General features: G+C 34.4%; 1 protein-coding gene across 1 annotated transcript; it reads left to right on the top strand.

Annotated features, from left to right (window-relative positions):
- The first annotated feature begins 8,912 nt into the window (after positions 1-8,912).
- Positions 8,913-12,743, top strand: LOC110895928 (IQ domain-containing protein IQM3). The gene is made up of 9 exons (XM_022143311.2): positions 8,913-9,276; positions 9,351-9,465; positions 9,618-9,683; positions 9,868-9,956; positions 10,948-11,035; positions 11,115-11,252; positions 11,359-11,451; positions 11,815-11,916; positions 12,151-12,743. Exons 1-9 carry the CDS (start codon positions 9,011-9,013, stop codon positions 12,574-12,576), a joined length of 1,383 nt encoding a protein of 460 aa, XP_021999003.1. The 5' UTR covers positions 8,913-9,010; the 3' UTR covers positions 12,577-12,743.
- Positions 12,744-13,262: the final 519 nt, after the last annotated feature.

Genomic DNA, 13,262 nt, shown 5'->3' with positions numbered 1-13,262 from the left:
TTCCTGTTGTTGTAACCGACAATGAAGAAAGTCAAACGCAAGCTCACAATGATCCTAGTAACACCCAAGAAGAATCTGTATCGACCGAACAGTCACAACCGAATGTCTCAACACTCCAAGCTAATGAAGCACTAAATCCAGGAGAGAATCAGAATCAGCACAACGAAGAGTTTTCGACAGCCGAACATACGCAAGAGCATGAAATTAATTCATCATCGTCAGATTCAGAAAATGAGGTTATTCGCACCAAAAGTCTTAACAATGTATATCGAAATTCTAGAGCACTGACTGAAGAAGAAGTGCGGCAGAAATATAAAGATAATCAAGTTGTAAACTTTGTTCTCTACACAAGTGCAGACCCAACGTCCTATGAAGAAGCCAGCAAAGACTCAAGATGGACGGAGGCAATGGACAAAGAAATAGAGTCGATTCATAAGAATCAGACCTGGGAACTTGTAGATCCTCCGATACATCAAAAACCTATTGGTGTAAAGTGGGTCTACAAAACAAAGTATGATGAAAAAATGAATGTAGACAAGTATAAGGCTAGATTAGTGGTGAAGGGATATAAGCAGAAATACGGGATAGATTATCAAGAAGTATTCGCTCCTGTAATCAGGTTTGAAACGATTAGATTAGTATTGGCTCTTGCTGCTCATCATGGATGGCACCTTCACCAAATGGACGTTAAAACTGCTTTCTTGAATGGTAAATTAGAGGAGCAAGTTTATATTGAACAACCTCAAGGTTATATTCAAAAAGGAGAGGAGAAAAAGGTATGTCATCTCAAACGGGCTTTATATGGCTTAAAACAAGCCCCAAGAGCATGGTATAGTCGAATAGATGCTTATTTCGTTCAAAACAAGTTTAAGAAATGCATTTATGAACATACACTTTACATCAAGGACACGAATGAAGGAAAGTTAGTAATATGTCTTTATGTAGACGACTTGATTTTAGCAAGTAGCTCAATGAGATTAATATCAGATTTCAAGGAATCAATGAAGAAGGAATTCGAAATGACGGATATGGGCTGTCTACACTATTTCCTTGGCATGGAAGTTTCGTATGAGAATGGAAATATCATTCTTTCACAGAAGAAGTACATGAGAAGCCTATTAGAGAAGTTCAGAATGACATCATGCAACACAGTCTCCACACCGATGGAGTATGGATTGAAATTATCAAAAGATGATCCGGAAGATTTCGTTGATGAGAGGGTATATCGTAGTCTAGTCGGAAGTTTAATGTATTTAACAAATACGAGACCAGACATTATGTTCGCAGTTAGCAAAATAAGTAGATTCGTGGAAAATCCTAAGAAAAGTCATTGGGAAGCAGCAAAGCGCATACTGAAATATATCAAAGGGACTCAGCAGCAAGGAATTACATACTCAAAAGGAGGAAAGAAGCAGCTAGTGGGATTTAGTGATAGCGACTATGCTGGGAATATAGATGACAGTAAGAGCACCTCTGGATATATTTTTCATTTAGGATCTGGTCCCGTATCGTGGCAATCAAAGAAGCAAAAGGTGGTAGCACTATCTTCAACTGAAGCAGAGTATATGGCTTTGTCTCTAACTGGATGTCAAGCATTATGGATTAAAGGGATACTAAATGATTTGGAAGGGAAACAGGACTACTCCATCCCAATATTTTGTGACAACAAGACGACTATCTGCCTGGCCAGAGATCCTGTATATCATGGTAAAAGTAAGCATATTAGGGTCAAGTATCATTTTATTAGGGACTTGATCAAGAAGAGAGAAGTAGCAGTCATTTTCTGTGCAACGAAAGACCAAATGGCAGACATTATGACAAAAGCTCTACAACCGAAGGACTTTATTCGTTTGAAGGGCCTACTGCACATGAATTTGGAATGATCTAGCTTACGGGAGGGTGTTAGACATAAATATATTATAAGCTAGATAGTATTAATATTATTATTATTATTATTATTATAAGTTTTAGCATAAGTTAGAAAGAGTGGTTACCACCGCTCAATGTATTCGATATATATATTCTGTACATCAACATTTCCGGATTTTATCAATTCATTTTATGAACAAAATCTTCATCATTCCCAGAAACCCTAAATTCAGAATTCAGGAAATCTAACATTATAGGTGGAATCAGATCTTATTAGCAATCATCTCAGCGAACATGTACATTAATTCTCTGAAACCTTGAATTTTAACTTAATCATGTTGTGTTTGAAAAAACATTTATGTCCCCATGCTAATAATCTAATTAGGGAACACTTTAAAAAGTGGCATAATTTGGTTTATGCACTTATGCCACTCTGGTTCCTAATCATATTTCCAAACACACCTACCGAATTCTCGAATGTTGGCGTGGTCTTCTTTGTTTGATTATTTGAACCTAATTATGGTAGTTAGATAAATGTGTCGCATAGTCACGCCTGGTAAAACTTTATCTTCTCCAATCATCCATCAACTATTTTGAAATGTTTCTTAAATGACAACTAACTGTTGATTTACAAATAGACCTTACCAAATAAAGTTTTTATCTTTACTTTTATGATCATTATTTGTTTATGAAATCCAACAAGGTATGTATATATGTAAATTTTTGGCTCAACTTTGTTGATCATGTTTTTATACTACAAGTATATTGTTGTTCTTATCTTTGTGATGTAAGCTAAGGTATTATTTGAAGATTGGTGTAGCATAAAAATAGTTAAAAGAGCATCCGGTTTTGATTAACACCCTGCAATATTAGACGTGTTCATGGTCTGGTTAAAACCGGATCTAACGGTTTGGTTTAAAAACATTTGTACATAAGAGACCGAATCAAACCAAACCAAACCTGTTTAAACAAGTTAATTAATTGTGTATTGTTGGTATCGTGTATGTTTGCTCGGGCATTTTTTTTTTGAAAATCTGCTCAGGCATTTTGGTGGCAGGTGTTCGTGTGGACCAAAGTTCCCATTCCGGCGACCTTATAATATTTATATCAGATGATCTTGCACTGCTTCAGTTTAGGCTTTTAGGTCTGGATAAGAGAAAGGAACAACTGTTGTATGCCATGGACCTCATAACTACTTGGACTTTATGGCTGCATTGCAACAACAAACTTTTCAATAGGAAGAGTTGGTGGAAGAAATCAAGGTTGTGACCTTCTGATGTGTAACACGGAGGCTCAAAAGAGCAGGCATCAGTCTTGACAATTGGAGTAGGTTCAAGAATCTAGTCTTGGTTAGTTTTTTGGCATGATGCATTTCATTTTCTTGGAGTATCAGGGTTGTTTAACTGCTTGCTAAAGTCCCTGTTTGTATTATGTTCTATTTTATCACAGACGAGATCTCTCCTCTTAGTCTAAATCTAATATTAAATTGTAGTTCGATCGGGATTTGATCTCCCAAGAAGGTTTGATGAACCGAGTGCACAAGAACAATAAACAACATTGCCTTAGATATATTTTTGTAGTGTATATGTGTATAGGGGAAGGTTCATTTGAGAAGAAATTTAATATGAGAAGAAAAAGAATAAAGGGCATATTAGTAAAATGTCATTTCATTTATAACTCATATTATTAATTTTTCTCTCTTTAATTAATTAGTCAACTAATTATTAATTATCCTACATATAATCTACAAAACCTACACATATCAAAAATTTTCTACATATACCCTACACATTATATAATTTTATCCTACACAGTCAAAATTTATCCTACACACCTCGAAATATATCCTACACAACTCCTGATTTATCCTACATAACTAGTAATTTAACACTTTAAATTAAGTTGTTTTTTTTTAATTTGGAAAAATATATATATTTTGAAAAGGAGTTACAATTTAATTTAGCTAGTTATTAAATAGGAAGAATACACATTAATGATTTAGTAAGTTTACCAATATACCCTTATATTAAAAGTAAATACAAATATTAAATGAACCAAAATGAAGCATTCTTATTGGTTGAAACTTCTTCTTTTTTCTTCTTACAAAAAAATTCTTCTCACTTGAACCCTCCACTATGTGTATATTGTATAAAACAAATGTTATTATTCTGGTTGTAAAGTTGTTATATATTGTGAGTAATGAATCAATTCAATTCACGATGAATGGAACATCTAATATAGAAACATTCGTTGTTTAAGAAAATGTGGTGTGTAAAATTTCTAAAAACCACCCGTGTTTGCACACGGATCTTACCGCTAGTTCTCTTAATACTAAAGGTCAAACATTAGACTTCACATATTCATCACTGTCAATAAGAAAATCATGATTATCATTAAACGCCAATGTTATTGTAAATATCCAAGGATATGTTTATAGTTCGGTTATGTATTACTAAAGAGAATAATCAATGAATTTGAAATAACAAATTCATAAAAAAATCAATGATAACTTCAGTGCCACCTCCCACCTCTGTGAAGCATAATATATTAAGATGTTATATAAACTTAACTTAAAAGAGCTAAATGCCATTTTAGTCCCTGAGGTTTGGGCCATTTTGCCAGTTTAGTCCAAAGGTTTCATTTTTCGCCTGTGGGTCCAGAAAGGTTTTACCGTTGCCATTTTAGTCCACTAGGTTAACTTCATCCATTATTTCCGTTAACGAGAAGGGCAATTCGGTCATTTTAAATGGCCGAATTTCCCTTCTAGTTAACAGAGTTACATATAAAATGACCGAATTGCCCTTCTCGTTAACAGGAAAATAGAGGAAGTTAGAAAACAAATTTTTAAAGTCGACTCTGGTTGATGCGGTTAATGAGGGAAGCAAAACTTCACTCTCCATGCTCAGCAACATGACGTGTACTTTGGTCTTGGTCTGCAACTTAAAGGAGAGGGCATTTGTTGCTCGCTAAACCAAAATAAAAACATTGTAATCACAAACGCAGTTAAAGTCATCCAAATCCAAGTACCGTGGTGCGAAAGGCGATGGACATGTCATTTCGTGTGGCATGGTGGCAAGTACATCGGAGTACACAGGCACCAAGCTGGCTATATTGCGGTCACATCTCGACAACTGAAGCATAAACGAAACTGTTAAAAATGAAATAAGACTAAGAACTAAACATCCTTTATACTAAACATATTACTAATAAATAAAGGTGTCTTAAGAATAATCTTGTTTTGTCAAAAAGTTTAGACTTGTTAAGGATTATTTCCGTGATTTATGATTTAACCATTAGCTCTATTTTAATGGACCTCAAAAGTAATTATGTAGCTTTGACCTTTTTGCCATCCACCAAAATGATACTGTGGATTCGTTTTCGGATCGATTTTGAACTCCCATCGATTGCGAAGAACACGTATCACGTGCGGAATCCATGTACGTGTGTGGATTGGACACAAGAATGTAATATAACGATGATTCGATTGATGATATAACAAATACAAGAACCGTGAATCACCTCGTAGAGCTTTCTCTTTCTAGTTTCTCTCTCTAACTTCTTCAAATGAGCAAAACCTCTAAAAGTCTAACATTACACCTCTATTTATAGGCAAGGCATTAAGGAAGTTCTCCATAATTACAAGTTTGTCACTCCTCATTTAAAAACATAATTTTCTCTATTTAAAACATTGTAAAACCTTGTCTTGATTGTTTTCTACTACGATTTGAGATTGACGGAAGTGATAGATATACTGCACTCACAGACTCCCCCTTGGATATTACTACAATCAATCTCGTAGCTTTCTTTCTTCTCTCTCTCTCTCTCTCTCTGAGTCTTTTTAAAGCTTTGACATTTTCAGAAACCACAGACTCCTCTTTAGCTCTTCAAGCTTTACTTGATTCTGCGCTCTGAATCAGCTCCCCCTTTCTGTTGACTCTATTTCTAGGCTCCCCCTTTCGTTAAGCTTCCGTGCTTTTCAGGATCGACATCTGGCTCTTCGATTACAAGCTCCCCCTTGCTTTAAGCTCGTCTTTAGACTCCCCTTAGTCTCAGCTATCGGGATCGTAAACTGGTTCAATATCTGAAAATTACAAATATATAACAGTGAAAGCTTTTTGAATTCCTTGAAATGATAACCTGGCTCTAAACATAGATATAACAATATGTAGACTCCCAGAATTATCCGATTCTACTCCCCCTATCAAGTAACTCTATATTTGACAGTTAAGCATCTAAAACCTCACAGATAATCATTTAAGTCCAAATTAATGACATTGGAGATTTCACAATCTGTTTTTGGTTTTTCAGTTAAAACTTCAAGTTTCAAATTAATGAACTTGTTTATTTTCAGAAACATGTTCAACTTACTTAGATTTTGAAACTCAGATTTCAAACATCAGTTGTTGAAACTAAAGTAGAAACAATTTTTTTTTGTATTTTTTCTGAAACATAAAGCAGTAAAGAAATATTTACAGACAATATTTTTGTTTGAGTTCGTGTCAGAGAATCATATCAGTTTTATGACGAATCACTAGCACCGTTGAGCTATAAACACTTTAAGTTCTAATGGATTCACTTAGATTGTCAGTATACTAATCACTAGCATCGTTGAGCTATAAGCTCGTATATTAGCACACATTTGATATGTTTCAAAAGCAAATTTACACTAAATATTTTCAAAGGAAACAAAGCTAAAAAGATTTACAGGAACTCCAATGGATAAAACACCACTTTCGATTTTTATACAATCTCTGAAATCATGTTTTTACACCAACCCATAAACCCCCACTAGGGTTGGTGCGACGAGACCAATAATGATAGTTACAATTAGTAATCCCTGACGTCGTCATAGTGGGATTTTCAAATAGGGGAGAAGTAGTCGTCAAGGTCGCCGTCACCGTTGTCGGCGAATTGAACATGAGGAGATGAGAGGGTTAGGGTCGGTCGATCGATGAATTAGGGTTGTGCACTGTGAATAGTTTGAAACCAATAAATTGTATTTGTTTTGAGTTTTAATGATAATGTCTTTTAATCTTTTATTCCAAGTCATCATATATTTTCCACATCATTGTTATATATTAAAAAAAAAAAAAAAAGAAACCTGACACGTCATCAAGCATGACCTGTTAATCTGATAATTACACAAATTTGAAACATCAAGTATAAATAGAGTGACTTTATAGAGACAAAAACAAGTTTGAGTCATTTTAGTAGAACAAAAAAGAAACTTGATTACTATTCTGTCAGTATCTATTAATTTTAAAAAGAGTAAATTCCCAAAATCGTCCCTGAGATTTAGGCCTGTTTGCCAGTTTCATCCAAAATGATTTTTTTTGTGCCAAACAGCCCTTCACCTTTGGCATGTTTTGCCATTTTCATCAAAACCATTAACTTAGTTTACTTTTTATGTTAAGTTGAAGGATATTTGGATGAAACTAGCAAATATAAAACCTTAGGGATGATTTGGCAATTTATTCAAACTCTTTTTAATTTCTTTTATTTATTTAATTTTTTCACATATATATAAAACAGAATACATTTGCAGTTTTTATATAAAAAAATTACTTCCTCCGTCCCATTAAAAGTGTCATATTTTGAATTTTCAAAATCTTTATTTATAAACTTTGACTTTAATTATATATTTTTTGTGTTATATAAAACTTGATGAAAATTAACCCGATAAAGACACTTGTAAAACACACTTAAGTCATATAACTTTTATCAAGTATTATCTAACACAAACAAAATTATTTAAGGTCAAAGTTTATAGATAAAGACTTTAAAAATTCAAAATAGGACACTTTTAATGAGACGGAGGGAGTAATAGTTTTGTCACATAATTTTTATAAATTTTCATCCACACCACTAACTCAGTTTATTTTTTCTGTTAAGGTGAAGGATGTTTTAAATTTTATAAATTAATACAAAAATTAATATCCAGGTTTTTTATATAGATCAGTTTTATAAAAAGAAAACGATATATAAAATAAATATCAATGGTGTGCAACACATAATAATCGATTACAACTTTTAGTATTTAATCAAGTGTAGAGATAGAAAATAAATTGTAAAACGTTACATATTTTTAAATGTGTTGAGCACCTAAGAAATATGTTGGCAGAAATAAAATATTTATCTAATTAAGATTATGAGGGGAACTAACTAATATTTATTTCGAGTGGTTTGAGTAAAGAAACTTTTGGTTCATGACATTATACTTACTATTTGGTGGGTAATTTTAAGGTTTGGTAAATGATATGTTGTTTGATTTGGGGGGAGGGGGGGTTGGGGGGCAGTGGCTTCTGTTTTTTGTTGGGAGCGAATTTAAAATAATAGAAGATGAATTAAAAACTTGGTACATATGATAAGATTTGTTTATTTGAACTTTTTCTATAAGGTCACTAGCATTTTAGTTTTATAAAATTTAGAGGTTAAAATAGATTTTATTTTTATAAAACTGATGTGTTTAAAAAATTGGAAATTATTTTTTGTCTTACTTTATTTAGAAAACTAACCGAGTTAGTGGTTGGATGAAAATTTATTAAAATTATGTGCCAAAATTATTATTTTTTTTATAAGAACTATCTATATATATATATGTATATATATATTCTGTTTTATATATATGTGATAAAATTAATTAACTAAATAAAAGAAATTAAAAAGAATTTAAGTAAATTGCCAAAATCATTCCTATGGTTTTATATTTGTCAGTTTAATCCAAATATCTTTCAATTTAACAGAAAAAGGAAATTAAATTAGTGGTTTAAATGAAAACGTCAAAAAATACCAGAGGTGAAGGACTATTTCGCAAAAAAAAGTGATTTTGTATAAAACTGGCAAACAGATTAAATGGCAATTTACCCTTTTAAAAATATGTATTAAACCCAACACATATAAGGAAAAGGTAGACTAATCAAAATTATTTAGAAAAAGTAAAATTCTTTTGGTGTAGTCTTTCGAAGTCTTGCTTTTATTATAAAAAACACTTATTAAAATATACTCGTGCAACAACTCCCTCCATAAATAAGTTTCAACACACAGTCAGTCACACACACACTCTCAAAGACTTCATCACTCCCAACCATCACAAACCCCACTACTCTCTCTCTCTCTCTCTCTCTCTCTCTAGGTTTCACTAATGGAGGTCGAGAGCAGCACTCCTACACACACACACCCCCCCTTCGATCTCAACCCTAAACAACCCCCACCCTATTCTCTCAAACAACTCAACCCAATGGGAGATCACCTCCTGTTTTCCACTCTCACCGCCGGCATTCCGCCACCGTCTCCGGCCACCCCTACTTCTCCCTCCGACGCCGCCGCTATGAAGCTTCAGAAGGTCTACAGAGGCTACCGCACCCGTCGTCTGTTGGCAGATTCCGCTGTTGTTGCTGAAGAACTGTGGTACATATATATATAGCTTTTGTTTTTGTGTAATTGAGTTGACTGGAAAAGTCAATGATGATTTTGTGTTGAAGGTGGCAAGCGATGGATTTCATCAGATTGAATCATAGCACGGTCTCCTTTTTTAATTTTGAGAAACCCGAATCAGCAGCTTCTCGCTGGAACAGAGTCTCTTTGAATGCGTCTAAGGTATACACACACACACAAACAGACAACAACAAGAAACAAAAACATGCTTTGTTTTATTTGTTTCTAGTTGTTGTGATTATGATTGTTATTAGTTATTTTTGTTGACTATTGAGGATGCAAAGTCAAACTTGTTATTTGTGATGTTATCACAGGTGGGTAAGGGTTTGTCACTAGATAGCAAAGCTCATAAGTTGGCATTTCAACACTGGATTGAAGCTGTAAGTTATCATATTTTAACCTTTTCTTGTATATATATATATATATATATATATATATATATATATATATGAAATCAAGGGGTTGTTTCCGTGCTGATTTATTTTGAATAATCACTTTGAAAGCTCACATCCAACCAGCCTTTTGTCAGATGTGTTATAAGTATTACTTTTGGATTAATTTCAGATCGATCCACGGCACCGTTATGGGCATAGCTTGCATATATATTATGAAGAGTGGTGCAAAGCTGATGCTGGTCAGCCTTTTTTCTACTGGTATGTATGTATGCCCTTTGTGAATTGACATAGTTCATTGAAGTTTCTGCTACTATTTTTTTTTACTAAGGTAAATAGTTATGTCACCCACTATATGAACATGATCTAGAGACTAAAGATTTGTAAGAAACAACGTGTTACACATTTCCATCTTTAGTGTTGAAAACCATATAAAGTGGGCACTTACATCGAGGAGTTATATTGTGAACGAGAATGATGATTCGTGTTCCTCAACTCATGTTACGACCCCACATCATCATCATACCCGGTAAATCTCACCAATAGCAAAGCTAAGGTAGGGTCTAAGCAGGGTAAGATGTAGACAGCCTTACCTCTAACCCGTAGGAATATAGAGGTTGCTTCCAGTGAGACCCCGGCTCGATAGTAGTTCTGCATCAAGCCTTGGACATAAGGCACATAACACTCAGCAATTGGGACAAAAGCCGATTAGTGCATGTACCCCCTTGTCTTTCGGCTATCAACGCCACCACATGATGCATGATTAACCGTCCCTCGCTCTTTAACGTTAATTTCACGAAATTAGTAAAATAACATTAACATTAGTGCACTTTCACTTTTGCCCCCCCGAGGGCCCACAAGCGGGGCGTTTATGTTACGACCCCACTGATAAAGTTTAAAGTTGGATATCAATGATGGCCGATTTTGGCCCGTATGGTTGTTAAATCATAGATGGAATGATTAGGAAGGATAAGAAATCTTCACTGGAAATAGTTTTTTTTCTTATCATATGATGGGGGATATTTGGTTGTCCTTTTTATTGGGTAACTTGCACCTATACCTACTTTAGTTCGGTCTATAGTTATTTGATAATCTAGGACTCAAATGGTCAGTTTTATAATAACAATGACAGGGTTGGTTAACCAAACAGTAGTTAGCTTTCTTTTCAGTTTTACAGTTTGCATGAGAAGTAAATAGTTGTAGTAAATTGGTAGGATGTTAGGAAGAGTTTTTAACTTTCATTTTATTGCAGGTTGGATGTTGGAGATGGAAAGGAGATTGATCTAAAAGAATGCCCAAGACCAAAGCTTCGACAGCAGTGCATCAAGTATCTTGGACCTGTATGTATTTTTTATATTTTATTATCTCACATGATTTCTTTTTATAATAAAGTTCAATTAAGATTGTTAATCTAAACAGCAAGAGAGAGAGCATTATGAGTATATCATCGTTGAAGGAAAAATCATACACCGGCAAACCGGACTCCCCCTTCATACAAACAATGGGGAAAAGTGGATCTTTGTGATGAGTACCTCTAAGAAGCTCTATGCTGGAGAGGTTAGATTCGAAAAAAAAAAAAATCCCCCCACCATTTATGACACCATATTTTTTTACGGGAAACTAGCAAATGGTTAAAGTTTTTTTTTATTGTTTCGATTACCAGAAAAAGAAAGGAACCTTTCATCATTCGAGCTTTCTTGCTGGAGGAGCTACTTTTGCTGCTGGAAGGCTCGATGTGGAGAACGGAATACTTAAGGTACAAGCAGTCGAAGAGGTGGCAGTTTGGGAAAAAAAAGAATTAGACTATTTGACATCGTTTTTGATTGTTTACAAAAAAATAGACGTAAGAGTATTTGCAGGGTCAATCCAGGTCGCTTTGTTCCGACCGTGCTAAACCATGGGTCCATGAACCATTTCAACATTCCTGTCTTGCCATCACAAAAAATAGACGTATAGAGTATTTCGTTTGCTAATCTTGATGACATGGTTTTGGTCAAATTTCAACAGGGTTAATATACATACTTATATTAAATATCTCTCATGATGTCACTGGTTACCTAATCCTTTATATAGTTCCGTACCTATTTGCCAGCTAACATTTTGTTTTCTTCATCTACAGAGTATTTCTCCTTACAGTGGACACTACCGTCCAACCGAAGAGACCCTAAACTCGTTCTTATCCTTTCTCAAGGAAAATGGTGTTGATCTCGACACAGTCAACGTATGCAAAGAATATCCCTCTTCATTTACCATTATCTACCATTGATTTTACTTCCAAGTATAAAAATAGGTGGTCAAAAAGGGTCAATATTCTGCATGGGTATATTGACCTTAAACTTATTATTACAAAATATAATATTTTAATTTTTTGATTCTTAAATAAAATTATTTTTTAATGTTTTACGCATGCATTGAGGGCGATTTTGAGATCTGTAGTTTTGATATTTATGTTCAGATTCAAAAGGCCAATGAAGAGTCTGAGGCATATGGAGACAAGGGTACGACCAAAGCCGAGCTAAAACCAGAAATTCCTATCCTTGAAGCCGAAACTAATGATCACAAAGAGGCATTAGTTGACCAGAAGAATGTGACGACTTACAAAAGGAATCTCTCGGGCGGTCTACATAGCCCGAAGTCTGACGTGCCAAAGAAAGCGATACTGGAGAGGATCAATTCAAAGAAGATGGCTCGTTCGTTTCAATTGGGACACCAGCTCTCTCTTAAATGGTCAACAGGGGCCGGACCGCGAATCGGTTGTATAGCCGACTACCCGATCGAACTCAGGTTGCAGGCTTTGGAATTTACCAACCTCTCTCCAAAGGCTAGACCTTCACCCAGAAACAACATGAATGGTTGGCCATCACCTAAACCTGCTGCTTAATTTCCTCCTCCAGGACCAAGTTACTTTTGTTGGCTGTAAATTCTGTATTTCATAGTATGGAGGTGAAGTTAATTATCTAGTCTGGACCATTACTATTATTAATAATAATAATCTATATATAATGAATAAAAAACATATTATGATATGCAATGCTCGTTTTGTTTTTATTTTAAAGTGATTTTTTGGAAAAGTTGTTTGTTTGCACCCGGTAGCATAATTGAGTTCAATAATTATTAATGTTGCAACACTTGTTTTTATAATATCTTGGAGTAAAATGCACGGATAGTCCCTGTGGTTTGATGAAATTTCACTTTTAGTCCTCAACTTTTCAAAATTACACTCTTAGTCCTTGTGGTTTGACAAGTTTTTACTCGGATAGTCCTCAAAGCGGATTGGGGTTAGTTTTTCTGGTTAAGTGGGTGTGAAATGACAAGGACTATCCAAGTAACAACTTGTCAAACCACAGGGACTATCCGAGTAACCTTCATCCGATTTAGGGACTATCCGAGTAACAACTTGTCAAACCACAAGGACTAAGAGTGTAATTCTGAAAAGTTGGGAACTAAAGGTGAAATTTCACCAAACCACAAGGACTATCCATGCATTTTACTCAATATCTTGTGCTCATGTTATATTAATAAAAACACATTTTTACCTTTGATTTGCAATAAATAAATTTATTTTTG

The sequence above is a fragment of the Helianthus annuus genome, chromosome 12, assembly GCF_002127325.2.
Source record: "Helianthus annuus cultivar XRQ/B chromosome 12, HanXRQr2.0-SUNRISE, whole genome shotgun sequence".
Lineage (NCBI taxonomy): Eukaryota > Viridiplantae > Streptophyta > Magnoliopsida > Asterales > Asteraceae > Helianthus > Helianthus annuus.
The sequence above is the reverse complement of the archived record's forward strand: the minus strand, read 5'-3'. Positions and strand labels throughout refer to the sequence as shown.